Source organism: Pithys albifrons, chromosome 1 (genome assembly GCF_047495875.1).
Source record: "Pithys albifrons albifrons isolate INPA30051 chromosome 1, PitAlb_v1, whole genome shotgun sequence".
Taxonomy (NCBI): domain Eukaryota; kingdom Metazoa; phylum Chordata; class Aves; order Passeriformes; family Thamnophilidae; genus Pithys; species Pithys albifrons.
This window is the reverse complement of record NC_092458.1, coordinates 73,232,376-73,246,395: the sequence shown is the minus strand read 5'-3', so window position 1 is coordinate 73,246,395 and position 14,020 is coordinate 73,232,376. Positions and strand designations below refer to the sequence as shown.

Sequence of the window (14,020 nt, the reverse complement as noted above, 5' to 3'; positions counted from 1 at the left end):
GCCCCCTGGGGCGGGGCTGCCGCGCGCCCGTGCCTTCCCGGGCACGGGCGCGGGCACAGGCACGGGCACGGGAGTCCGGAGACCGGGCCAAGTCGAGTGGAGTGTGCGCGTTACAGCCGAGCGTTCGCGGTCAAATAAACGGGGAAGCACGAACCGTGCGCTAGTTACCGGGTCCCGTGGGACGCCGCGATATCCCAGCCCCACCGCGGGCCGCAGCTGCCGGCCGGTTCCCGTGGGGGCGCCGGGTGGGCAGCGCTGGAGGCGGGCGTGGGGCTGTGGGTGGTGCCCGAGCCCCAGGGCAGCTGCTGCCGCAATGGGAGATCCTCTGTCGCCTTAGCGACCCCCGGAGAGGCGCCCGGAGCGCGGATCAGGGCGCGGATCGCTACGCCCCCGCTGACCCGCGAAACCGCGGGCAGCCGCAAGCCCAGGCTCCCGGAGCGAGGCTTGAGCGCTCGCTCGCCGCTCCCCGGGGCCGGGCCCGCCGCGTCTCTCCGCCTTGGATCCCTAACGGAGCGGGAAGGGGGGCGGGGGGGAAAACACTCCCGTGGCACGGCCTTGGCACCGCGATGCAGCTGAGGGCAGGGGAGATGTTTGGATAAATGCAGGCGAAAGCCCGGCAGCAGGCCTGGGCTGCCGAGCCGCGGGTAACCCCCTTGACACCACCGCTGGGCCGGGAGCAGCGCGGACAGTTCCCCGCCTCCGGCCCGCCCTCCCGCTCCGCCGCCGCCCGCACCGACCCCGCCTGCGCGCCGGGGCCGCCATCTTCGGTCACCATAGTGACGGGGCCCGGGACGCCGGGCGGGTCCGCGCCGCTCCTCCTCTGCTGCGCCGTCTTTCCCGCCGCTAGCTTTTTGGGTCTTTCTCCCGCCAGCCCCTCCATGTGCTCCCGTGGGGTTCTGGATCCGCCCCCGCCTTGATCCCGCCTAGCGGGGTGCGTCCCTCCGGCATGGCCGCGGAGGGAGACCCGAGAAAACGCTTTATTTCAGCCACGGCTGCGAACTACTTCGGGCTGGATCCGGCGAGCGGTGCTGCGCTGGCCGCGGGGCTCCACTCCCGTCCGGAGCTGAACAACTTCCTCGACGACGGCAATGAGTTCCTGCTCGTGGTGCAGCACTCGGGCGCGCAGCTCAGCGCCTCCAACAAGGTACTGTGATGTCCGCCCAGCCCGGCGTGCAAGCGGCGAGGCAGAGCCGGCAGCCAGACCAGGCTTGGTGGCCGTAAAGACCGGTGTCAGATTTAGGAGACAATTCGCTACTGCGAGTGTGTGTGCGGGTCTGTGTCTGCTGCAAGTTTCTGGCGGCTGCCGTGGTTTAACCCCAGCTGCTGAGTGCCCCAACCCCGCGGTGGGGAGAAGAATCGGAAAGAAAGGTTAACCCCGTGGGCTATGATAAGAACAGTTTACTAACTGAAACAAAATAAAATATCATAATAACCGACTACTAACATGCTACCGATAGTGTTAATAATTGTAATGAAAAGGGGTGAGAGAGGGGAATAAAACTCAAGTGAAGCAAGTAATGCCCGATGCAGTTGCTCACCACCCTCTACCCAGTGCCCAGCCTGTCCCAAGCAGTGATCGGTGCCTCCCGGCCAACTCCCCCCAGTCTATATATTAAGCATGACACTCTGTGATTATGGAATATCCCTCTGGCCAGGTCGATTCAGCTGTCCTGGCCAGGCTCCCTCCAGCTTCTTGTGCACGCCCTTGCTGGCAGAGCACAGGGCACTGAAAAATCCTTGATTCGAGTAATCACTGCTCAGCAACAGCCAACACATCAGTGTGTTATTAACATTGGTCTTATACTAAACCCAAAACACAGCACTGTGCCAGGTACTAAGAAGAAAATTAACTCTGTCTCAGCTGAAACCAGGACACTGGCCCAAGAGTCTGTGGTCAGCTGGTGACATGTTTGTTAGTGGATTGTGCCTGTGCTGATGCAGTTTTTTATGTATGTATGGCCAGACTTTGCGAACAAAGATTTGGGCAGGGCTCTCCCCACGTGGGTGTGCCCTTCCAGCCTGCGCAGTGGATTTTTTAGGTGAGGCACAGCATGTGCAGAACTGGCCCCACTGTTTAAGTCCTAAGGTCCATTTGCCACAGCCGAGTGAACTTGGACAGTGACAGTGAAGTCCTCGGGACTGTCTCCAGCACCCAGTGCTAACCGGGCTGACCCTGCTGAGCATCCGAGATCTGATGGTATGGGATGGCAGGCAGGCATTGAACTGCCAGGCGTCGATCCCCACTGAGACTCAAACTCAGGTCCTTGGGATTCAGAGTCCAGAGTGCTCTCCTGTACACCGGGGGACCACCCCCTGTTGCAGTTTTAGTGTGCTGTATAGTGCCACTACGTGAATGTAATGCAGCCTGGAGGATGATGACATGTAACCTTGCTGCCAATGCCAGGCAGAGTCTGATGTCTGATTTCTTCCTGGGCATGGGTGCATGCTGGTGACTGGAAGGATTGCATGGCCAATGTCTGTGCAGGGAATGTGACCCGATCTATGGCACATTGGTTGATATTTAACAAGTCCCATGGTGAGTGTTCGTCCAAAGCAGGTACTTTTCAAACTGATATGTCCATCTGTGAGCAAATCTGAGCTTATTTCTGTGCAATGTCCTGCTTTGTGTGTTTGTATTCAGCAAGTGACTCATCTGAGTAATAGCATGGGGTATGATGTGTGCTCAGTGTCACCATGTAATCAGGGCATGGTGTGGTACCTGCTGCACAGGTCTGGGGCCCTACATGTGTCCTGTTATTCTGCTGTGAGACCAGGGACGTGGTGTCTGTTATGCCAGTGACAGATTTTTTTCTGCACTGAAGATGAGTGTAATGGAACCTTAACATGTGAAGTGTGGACCCACAACTTATATGCCTCTGTGTTTAATTGTTTGTGAAGGCTAGTGCATGCTATGTTCAGGTGACAGTGTACACTTTATGTGTACCAGTTTGTGGGGGTTTCTGCCAAGCCACTACCTAAAATACAAAGCAGCTTTCAGCAACCATTGGAGATCAGATACATATTGGTGTTGCACTGTGTGCCTGTTATCTCAGTGATGTCCATAGGTGTTGGACTCAAGGATTGATAAGAAAGCAAAGCCTGATTCTGTCCAGTAAAATTGAAAGCTCTTCTTCCTAGCCCTCTGTTTCTATTAACAGAAAAAAGTACACAGATGTTTTTAATTGTACAGAATTTGGTATTTCAGTTTGCATATATTTTGCTATTGATTTTTGAAATGTTTAATAATAGTTTCCTGTTTTATGAATTCTCCTCAGCCACAAATAGTTTCAGTAATTGATTTTATGGCAGTTTTTGTAACTGTATCCCTAAGTTGGGCTGTGGAGGGAACATGAGTCATGTTACAATTTATGAATTTAATGATGAAGGAGTATGCCCTTCTCTGTCCTTGAGATATCTATGAATTGCAATAGAGTTATGTATTTACAAACTCAGGAGAGCAATACAAAATAGTCAGAATATTTAGAAAAATATTCCTGAAGGTATGTCACATGAAAGTACAATTAAAAAGAAGGCTTTATGCTTAGCTTTCTCTAGGCATAAGACAGTTTCTGTTTTGTCAACAGAAATTTTTCAAAATAGAGTAAGAAATTAGGGTATTTACAGACATTATATGCCATAAAAATCTTTATATGTTTGATGTTGTAAGTCAGGTCCTTATGGACTCAGAAATGAGTATAATAAAAATTTTCTTCTTTCTGTACCAATCAGATACTACCAGATTGTTATCAGAGCCCAGAGGGAGTAATACAGTATTTTATATTTTTTCTTGATGCAAATCATTTGTGTAAATGCTGTGTGTGATTTAGTATAATATGCAGTCAGTGACAGTTTTCTAAACAAATCCTCTCTTTGTGACTATTGCAGATTGAAGCTACTGATTCAGAGAACAACGTGTTGGTGTTCTTTAAGCTGAGACCTGCTGTAATTACAGAAGATAATCTTCACAGTAATATTCTTGTGTCATCTATGCTAGACTCACCAATTAACACCCTTTATCAAGCCGTACGACAAGTTTTTGCACCAGTATTACTGAAGGTAAGCAGTATACCAATTTAAATCTGTAGATTTATACTGAGACATTGAAATACCATAGGTTATTAATTAATTCTGAGCTAAATATTTTAGGTTATAAACCCAAAATATTTTAAGCGATTAAACAATGTGTTATAGTTATTTCTAAGTTAAAGAAAGTACTTCACCGCATATCAATAAGGATGAGAGGAGAATTCTGCTCATACACATGCCTGACTAGAAATGTGGAATACACTGGGCAGTGGTGGTTAATGAAGAAAACAGCTCCTTACTTAATTTTCAATAGTAATGCCAGTCTTGTGTCCTTTTCTTGTTGTAGATAGTTTTTGATTTTGTATGAAATACATACATCTGTATCACACACACTATGATTCTTTAATAAGTGGTAGATAGGTGTACTAGGCTCTGGGTTAATTTGTACACCTGCATTTTTCATAGTTTTTGCTTTTTTAAAATTTTATGAGACTTTTTCTTCTGTTCCGTTGAAGACTATATTTCCTTTGCATATTTTTTGTCAAAACTGCCCTTGGCTGTATTTCATAAGGTGAACAAGCAGCGTCTTAGAACTTACATATATTTAATTTATTGTATGTGATAGTAATTTTAGAAAAACAGTAACTTTTCATATTTGATTCTAGAAACTTCCAGATCATTCTATAGCAGTACAAATATATTTAAGAGACTTAATTAACAAATGATTTGAATGCATTTTCAGAGTGCCTTTATAAACCCAACACATGACCTTAGATTTTGTGAGGAAAATAGTATTTTCTCTATCATTTAAATCACAATTTTTGAAATTTTCATTACAGGATGAGAGATGGAGTAAAACAATTGATCCTAAACTCCAGAAACTTTTAAGTGAGCTTGAAGCTGGCTTGAGTACTGCGCTTAGAAGGTCAGATCCTAATTACACAGGAACAAAATTCAGTGAAGATGATGTGCAAGGTTGGTTTTGCAGTTATGTCTTCTATATTTAATTTGAAATTAGGAGTAAATGATTTATTTACAAGTTGAGTTTTTAGGCTTCCCTGTGACTGCTCAGTGTGAAGTGTAGCTGGTTGTGGTTTGTAGGCAGAATTAGTGATGGTCATGCGAAGCGACCAGAGGGGATGTTTATGCTGCATCTAGTCAGAATCAGAAGTTGAAAGATATTTACATAACCATATAGGAAAAATTTGCTTTAGAAAGTATATTTTGACTGAACATATTTGACAACAATTTGTTTATTTCATATATAAATATTTTCTGTTGTTATTTGCAGCTATACTTACGCCAACAGATGAATTTCAGTTCTGGATAGAATGTGCTCGTCGTGGAAGTAAATGGTGTAGTAAAGAGAGAGCTTCACATTTTAAAGACCTGTTTGAGGACATTGCAAAAGTATGTTTTATTTTGTGCAATCAGTAATATATTTCTAGACTAGTAAAAAGCACTTCCTATGAAATATATGTCAGTATATGTACACTTCTCAAATATATGAATATATAACTATTTAGTTATTTTTCCTTAGGCAAAATTTTACTTTAAATGACGTTCATGTAGTTTGTAGTGTCAGTGGTGCATGGGAATGCCAACGTCTAATTGGGAGCAGATTTGACCATTGAATACTAAGAGCTGCTGTAGAAATTCAACAAAAATGCTGCAGTTTGTGAACTAGAGATTGACTCACAAGTTTATAAAAAGGACAGTAATAATGCTATGATGCAAAAATTTTGGCACCCATAAAGTGCTTTCTTGAATAGTGCTTCAGATATCAATGAATTCTCCACATGAATAAACTTACACAAATGTTTGTTTTTTAAGAGGATTATGGCATATTCTGTTATTCTATAAACCCCAGAAAACTATACCACTTGCCAGCTTCAGAAAAGTATAAATATTTCTACAATACTACATGTAAAGTAAACACACTAAGGGTATTTTTTTTCTAGGATTATTACAGCCTGGATACTCTCTCATTATTTGAAGTTGTGGATTTGGTGGAGACTACCAAGGACACTCTTGACAGTGTGTGGAGACAAACAGAACATGATCCTTATCCACAGCCACGCATGCATAATCTCTTGGATGTAATAGGTAAACCTTTATGCAGTCTTTATTAAATGAACTGTTGAGAAAAAGTAAAATGATTCCTTGAGCAGAAACCTTCTTCCTCATGAAGGCACCAGTAATAGCCCACAGCATTAAGGTGCTTACTTCTTCCAAGTATAATCTGTGAATGTCTTTTTTTATGGAATAGTTGAACCAGTTCTGGTCTATGCTTTCATATATGCTTGGGAAGATGACAGAAATGGAGTTGGATACATTTCAGCCTGTGGACTAGATTTGTCATGTTCCTCTTGGGCTCCCTGTCCTTCTCTCAGAGGAGAAATTTTATTTATATGAACCCCAATTTAGAGGTCTATGTGGAGGTCAGAGCAGGACGTGCAGAGAGGTTGCTTCTCAAATTCCCTTGACAGCAGCCCCACATTTGGGGGCAGGCAGTAGACAGTGAGTTTGTTTGCTGCTGCCAGGTGTGTGGGTGTGGGTGTGTGTGTGTGAAGGGATTGCAGGGGGCAGCCAGATACTGCCATTACTGCTGGCAAAGACGTGCTTGCTTGCATGTGGAATCCAGAATCCAAATCCATTGGCTTCTGACGTTGGACCAACCTCTGTTTAACTTGGAGATGTTCAAGAGATTTATTGAGTGTGAAACAAAATAGTCAGTTATGGGTGCATTTGTGTGGCTTGAAATCAAGACCTTACACTAGTTTTTTTAAAATGTGATCAGAATGTGGCATAGCCTTTTAAGAAATTATTTTAAGCAAACACAACATCTTGCTTTTGTATATGTTTTTGTCTTCTAGGTGGTTCACTGGGTAGATACGTTCAGAGAAAATTAGCAGATTTGAATTTGTGGGAGGATGCTTTTCACAGTGTTAAAGAAAATATAAAGATTGGCATCTTGATTTGTGAGCAGTGGGTGTCAGCTTGTGAATACTTAACTGGACAACTATGGCAACATTATGCTCTACATCCATGGAAAAATGAGAAATATTTCCCTGAATTACTAGCTAAACTTGGCAAACGTCTTGGTGAGGTAGAGATTTGAATTATACATATTTTATAATCTTTGCAGAGTCAAATAGCATTCCATAATCTATGCTTGCCTGACCCTTTCGAAAGTTTCTTGTGAAAAGGAAAGAGATGGTTACTTCTAAGTGTAATTTTTATGTAAAAATACGTTTGCTATGTCAAATACTTTTTTCCCCTTATAGGTGCTCACTGTTAGAACACTGCATGAAAAACTTACATTCTTTTTGCCAGCTGGAGAACAAAATTCCTTACATCTTACTCGAGTGTTTGAACGCTTTGCTGGCCTAAATCCTGTACACTACAATCCTTACACAGAGGTATAATGCTTATTTTTAATTTATTCACATTCTTTCTGTGTCTTTCTGTGATGTATATGGATAATCCTAAACTAACACGAACTCGTTGTCTCTAGCCATTATGGAAAGCAGCAGTTGCTCAGTATGAAAGAATTATTGCACCAGCAGAACAAAAAATAGCAAGCAAATTGAAGAAATGTATTTCAGAAATTCAGGACAGTCCTCAGCAGGTATGGGTATTTTGTAGTCTGAAAATTTTCCTGAAGATTGAGTTATTGAATCCTTAAGTAGTCAGTTTAGAGCATGGGAATAAGTACTTAGAACCAAAGACAGCACTACTTATAAACAGTATTAATCAGTAGTGTCAGAATATGTTCAGCCTTTTTCAGTAGAAAGCATTAACTTCTTTAAAACTTTGTATTCCAGCTTCTTCAAATATTTCAGAAACATAAGGAACTGATAAAGCATCCAAATATAAGCAAAGAATTGCTTTTGGAAAGGGAAACTTTGCTAGCAGGACTTCAAGATTATGTCAAAGGTATTTAATTGCATTAGTTTTTTTGAAAATACTAGAATCCTTTATTTACTTCTAGAATTATGCCAGTATAACTAGTATATTTTTATATCTACAATGATTGTCTAAGGTTGTTCTGGGAGGTTTCTGAACTAATGAATCTTTTTCTTGTGTAAGACTATCAGACAGACTTTGAAATTCGCTGCCATGGTGTTCCTGGTGATGTTTATGGACCACCGTCAGGCAAGAACCTTTCTGAAGTTGTCAATAATATTATATGGGTACAGCAGCTGGAGATGAAGGTAACAAATTCCACTACTGTTTAGACACAATATTATCATAGAATGTAAGACATGGTATTTTACATTTCTGTGGGGAATTCCACACAGAAAAATTGTGGACTTTTCCAGAGTTATATAATCAAGATTCCTTATCAGTGATGGCTTCTTGATAGGTTGAATTTTATTTACAGATCCAGAAGACAGTCTTTTTGTAGTATACTGAACCGCCTGCTTTTATGACTTATTTTTTTTGTTTTGTAAAAGAAAGCCCAGCCAAAATGCAGAGTGGAGTTTTTGTTAAATTTTACCCTCCAGTTTGCATTTAAAAATTATATTTAAGATTCACAGATAGCCAGTTTCTGACATCCTAATTCTGACTTGTTACTACTAACCTGTGTAGTGTCCTCTTGAAATTGAAGGGATTTTTCAGTAGTACATTTTGAGTTTGTGCCTGTGAGGGAATTTGCTACAGGGACAGTAGTAAAAGTAAATGTACAACAATACAGTCCTCTCTTACAACAGATTGTATTTAAAACATACTAACTGTGTTATAACTTATGTAAGTTTTGTTAGTTTATATTTACACTTTAGTTGGAAACTGAATATTTTTTGGAAAGCTTTGACCTGTGAACGTAAGTGCCATATACAAAACTGTAGATTTTAATAAGAATGGAAGATACTTATCCCAGAATAACTATTAACCCAGTACTATTAACCCAGTTTTTTGTCCTTCATCTATGATTTGCAGAAATCTTAACGGCCCATTTTAGCTGAGCATGACAAGGGGTGGAGGTATTCAAGATGTTTCTAGCAGAGAGAACAGCAGCAGCTCAGGTTTATTTTTTCTGCTTGGTCTACCAAAGACTTAGTTCAGCTGATATGTGTCAGTTGTATGTCTCCTTTAGGTTGTGCTAAATTTTCAAGTTGCTCTCATATCTTCACCGATTGTCTTGGGTTTTGACTAATTTCTATAGGGTTTTGATTAATTTTTCCACATGTAGTTGTGAAATTCCATTTCAAATACCTTTGAGTATTGTCATTGACCTTATAGATACAGTAGAAGACTCATGGGAGATCTGTACCTTTATGGAAGATTAACTGAAGAGTAGGTGGGATACTCTGGTGTATCATAATAGTGGTGGACTCCTGTAGTAGACAACTTATTCAGACCCAATTTATTGTAAATGAGAATTTGAACATCTAGAACACAATCTAGGATTTACTTCTTGTTTTAATTTTAATCAATTTTACAATCCCACTTGGATGTTTCGCAATAATTATTTTTATTGTGGTGATTTTTCTTTTCTGATCGAATACTGGGAAGTTAAGCTTCTTTTCTTTATGGTTGTGTTTAAGGTGGATGATGCTGTCAAGTTGGCAGAGGCCCTTTTGTCTGACTTACCTGGATTTCAAACTTTTCATCAAAGTGCAGATTCTTTTCTGGAACAGTTAAAAGTATATGAACAAGAACAATTTGATGACTGGTCTAGGAATATCCAATCAGAATTATCAAATCCGAAGTCAGGACTTTGGTAAATATATTCTTGTTTAAATAAAGTTTATTAAATAAATAATTTTTATTAAATAATGAAATCTGTAGAGTGGTGTTATTCTTTAGAACTTGGCCAAAGAAATAAAAAAAATACAGAATTGAAAATGAATGGAGAAACAAAATAGAGGAATTTATTATAATTTCATCATCCTACTGATCTTGGTTGATAAGGAGAAGAATACAGGACAGTGTTAATAACTAATCGTGCAATTTCTGTTAACATCTGGAATGAAAGGCATGTTTGGTTTGCTTGTTGTTGTTGCTACTTGTTATTCACTATAATCCATATAGTGATAATGTATCGAAACCAGAGAGTACAGCTGTGACATACAGATGACACATGTAGAGTAACAATTGTGAATTGTTATTCACAAGAAATTCTGCAGTCTGAATAGGGCAGATGAAAGAAAGGTAAGCAAATCAATTTAAACTTAATTAACTGTGTTTCCCAAAATAATGATATTTCTTTGTGGGATATTAAAATATATTTTAACAATTTTAGTTTTTGTTCATTGGCCGCAGAGCTTCTGCCTGATCTCTGATGTTGCAAACAGCTTTTGGAAAGAGTTCTTCCACAGTTTCACTGGATACATCAGTTGATACTTACGTAAAAACTTTTATTTTATGAAAAACAGTCAAATATGGCAAATAAGCAGATTCAGCACTCCAATATATAACAACCATTAATTCATTAGTGCCATAAAATTTTGGTTTTGTGAGATTTTAAATGATGTCATATGATTAACTAAAAGGACAAGAAAAGAGGTAGCTCACTTCAAAGGGGAATGCAGTGGATATGGAAACTAGAAAAAAGATAATTAAAAATGAGTAAAACTGAAGTTTTTATGAAAGAAGCCTTGAAAGATGGTGGTAGAAGCATTACTAAAATATTAAAAAAATGGAGTAAAATCTGAAGATAGGCTGATGTTCTTATTAGCACCTGGTTGCCCTTACCAGAAGACTCCACTGATCTAAATCCTGGTTTTTTGATTGATTCCCTCAGTTTATTTTTTCCCCCTTTGCATTGCTGAAGACTCAGGCCTGTAAAGTGCCCACTTGAGAGAGTATGATGGATACTGTGTATTTGAGAAATACTGTCTAACTGTGAGTTACATGTTAACTATTGTCACAAAACAGAAACACTTTGTAAACAAAACCAATAGGCATTGGTTAATTTTGTATTGTCTTCATTGGCTTTGAATTGAAAGAAAGGATTACTCTAATAACTTTTTAGTAAATTAAAATGTTAATAAGCATAGATAAATGTAATAGAATGACATAAAAGTTTTTAGAATAGTTTGTTATATTATGGTAAAATTCACCTAAGAGGATAAATATCAAATTATATTTGGTAATCTGTTTGATTTTGGTTCAGTATCCAAGCTAATAGCCCTGTGATGGAGTTGGATCACATCTCTGGAACACTAAACATACTTTATTCAGATCGTTTAGTGACTCTCCTAAGAGAAGTACGTCAGCTGTCAGCACTTGGGTTTGCTGTACCAACTAAAATACAGCATGTTGCAAACACTGCACAAAAGTTCTACAAGCAAGCAGTCATCCTCAAACAGGTATAAGATTAAATGCCATAATAACTCCCTTTTCTGACCTCCCAGCTTTAGTTCGTAAAACTTTTCTTGGCTGCTGTCTTTTCTATCTCGGTGTTTAAGCTTTTCGCTGTGCTCTTTGCATGTGTCTGCATGAAAGTGCCTTGTTTCTTGAACAAATTAGCCTAATCCATAAAAAGAAAAAAATAAACAAATGCTTTATAATTTCAGAATGTGTCTTCTTTTGAAACATAGTATTAATGCTAGATGAAGTTACTGTATGAATATACAGAAATAAGACAAGTAACTAGCTAGCTGATTGCTTGGTTTTAGTCTTAGTTTTTGATTATTGTGACTGAAGGAAAATGTCATAACATGGAACAACTTGTCCTTACCATTGCTAGTTTTCAACTGAAAATACATTAATCAGTATTTTAATGGAAATATGTGTAGGGATTTTTTGGGAGTGGGTGGTGTATTTTTTTGATTGCACTCAGTGCTACATAGGTTTTTATTTAGCGTATAGTTCAATTCAGTTTCACATGAGGTGTCATTGGTAGCTGAGATACCCCTACAGCTAAGGCAGAGATGACATAAGACCTGCAAGATACCCACACATCTGAATCATTGACAGGTGCCCAAGTGGAAATCTTAGTTATCTCAAAAGGCAGTAGATGTCTGTGTGTGGACAGCTAAACCAAGTTGTAGGGTATCCCTCTTGCACCAGCTGTCCATCTGGAAGTAAACAGATGTTTTTAGGTCTTGTGTCATATCCTGGCAGATGTCATGTGTACCTGAAGGCCTGTCAAATGTCACTAGATGCCAACATTTGCATAAAATAGTGGAACAGATCCACTTGTAACAAATCAGAGACTGAACCTATTTCGCTTAAAGTGAAGAATAATACCTCAGATGGGTAAGAAGCAGGGTTTTTTGTATTAGACTTCATCACTAGAAGAAGATAGGATCATATTAGCACTGTGGATATATTTTTGTAAATATTTTACTAGTGTAATTCTCATTTCTCAATGACATTGATTGGGCAATATTTTCAGTAATGTTCTGGGTTGCAATTATTTACATGTAAATTACTTTGTTCTTGTAAATTTAATCTCTGAATTTTTACAGGTGGCACATTTCTATAATTCTATCGATCAACAAATGATTAAGAGTCAGAAGCCAATGATGTTACAATCTGCTCTAGCATTTGAACAGATAATTAAGGTGAAAGAATTCTTCTCTCTCTGTATTTTTAATTGCAATGGTATCTGCATATTCTCTGCTGCTTTTTTCTGTGTTTATTGCTGGATTTTTTTTAACTGCAGCCCTCCTATCCAAGCAATGTCATGTGTTTAATTAGCACTTACTGAAATCAGTGGGCCTTTTTTTATTTATATTGTCATTTAAACAACTGTTTGCTCCTTTTTGCCTTGGATAGTAGTGTAATATGCTTTCAGGAACTAGTGTTTGAATTATACCTGAACTACAGTGTGGTTAATTCCTTAATAGTTGGTAACATAACTCCTGTTTTAACTATTCTAAATAATATTATTTTGGTCTGTTTTAGTAAAAGTGGCATATGCTTTATTCTGGAGATAAATTAATATTAAGCAATTGTTTCATTGTTTTGTCTATTATTAAATATCTCTGGATTTTTCAATACTCTTGAATATCTCTGATTCTTGTTTTGGGCAGGTTAAAAGTAGCTAGTTTCTGTTTTAGGCTAAGAACAAAGAATCTGTGGATCCATCTGATTATTGACTTATACTTGCAGTTTGTTACAGTGGGTTGGTGTTCAGATGTTATATAGTTGCTCTGAGAATTGTTTTTTTGGTAATTGCTAGGAAGTTCACTATCCCTAAAGAAGCTTTAGATTCTCTTAAGAAATCTGAGTCAGTTGGGAGGACTTTATTTTAATTTTTCTGCTTTGAAGGCACAATGTTAACACTGCTACAATCCACATTTTTTTAACTACATATCTCCGTTTTATGTCTGGAGAAGCATGTCTATCATGAATTTCAGTTTACTGATTTTGGTCAGTTTCAAGCACTGTAACCTCTTCCAACACTCTTACAATGTGAGAATGGCTGGTTAATTATAACATGCCCATAAACTCTGTATTGGGCAAGAGTATGGTATCTCCAGAGCAAACATTACAGGAACAATTGGAAACTCACTCCTGAGAACTGTTTTGCAAGACAGATTATAAGAGTGGGGCTGGGAGTAGAAGTGATGCTTGAGGTTTGGATTAGTTCATAAAAAATGGTGAAGATTGCAATCAAAACTATAGGTTCAAAAGTGTCCTAGAAAACGTTCCTAAACTGTCTCTCAAGTTTTGCTTGAGCTGGTTACAGATTGTGCCACAGACTCTTTTAGTGTGCAAACCCTGGTAGGGATGGTGCACTAGTGTTGAAAGCCACAACATACTCTCCTATTTAGTGGGATTTCCATCCTACATCTTTTGGGTATAGATCTAGCTATGGAACTTCAGATGCTTTTGTCTTGTGATTTTCTACTGTAAACTTGGCAAAATCCATAAAATTAACAGAATCTTGATTAAAAGCCCAGATAAATAAAACTCGTCATCTCCTCATATAAGTCAGTTGAATTTTGCACTATAATTTAAAAAATTATTTCATGATAAACAGGTGAATTTGATTAGAAGTTATTGGTGTCAACATTTTTCATTTTGGTCTGTG

At 39.4% G+C, this 14,020-nt stretch overlaps 1 protein-coding gene across 1 annotated transcript in view; it reads left to right on the top strand.

The window, feature by feature from the left end:
• The first annotated feature begins 768 nt into the window (after positions 1-768).
• Positions 769-14,020, top strand: part of DYNC2H1 (dynein cytoplasmic 2 heavy chain 1) — a 158,351-nt gene continuing 145,099 nt past the window's right edge. The window contains exons 1-13 of the mRNA XM_071555104.1: positions 769-1,144; positions 3,886-4,056; positions 4,866-5,001; positions 5,318-5,436; positions 5,988-6,132; positions 6,903-7,135; positions 7,314-7,448; positions 7,544-7,657; positions 7,854-7,965; positions 8,119-8,243; positions 9,579-9,754; positions 11,150-11,345; positions 12,450-12,545. Coding sequence (XP_071411205.1) covers positions 947-1,144; positions 3,886-4,056; positions 4,866-5,001; positions 5,318-5,436; positions 5,988-6,132; positions 6,903-7,135; positions 7,314-7,448; positions 7,544-7,657; positions 7,854-7,965; positions 8,119-8,243; positions 9,579-9,754; positions 11,150-11,345; positions 12,450-12,545 — 1,956 coding nt within the window. The 5' untranslated portion in view covers positions 769-946. The remainder of the gene's footprint in view (positions 1,145-3,885; positions 4,057-4,865; positions 5,002-5,317; positions 5,437-5,987; positions 6,133-6,902; positions 7,136-7,313; positions 7,449-7,543; positions 7,658-7,853; positions 7,966-8,118; positions 8,244-9,578; positions 9,755-11,149; positions 11,346-12,449; positions 12,546-14,020) is intronic.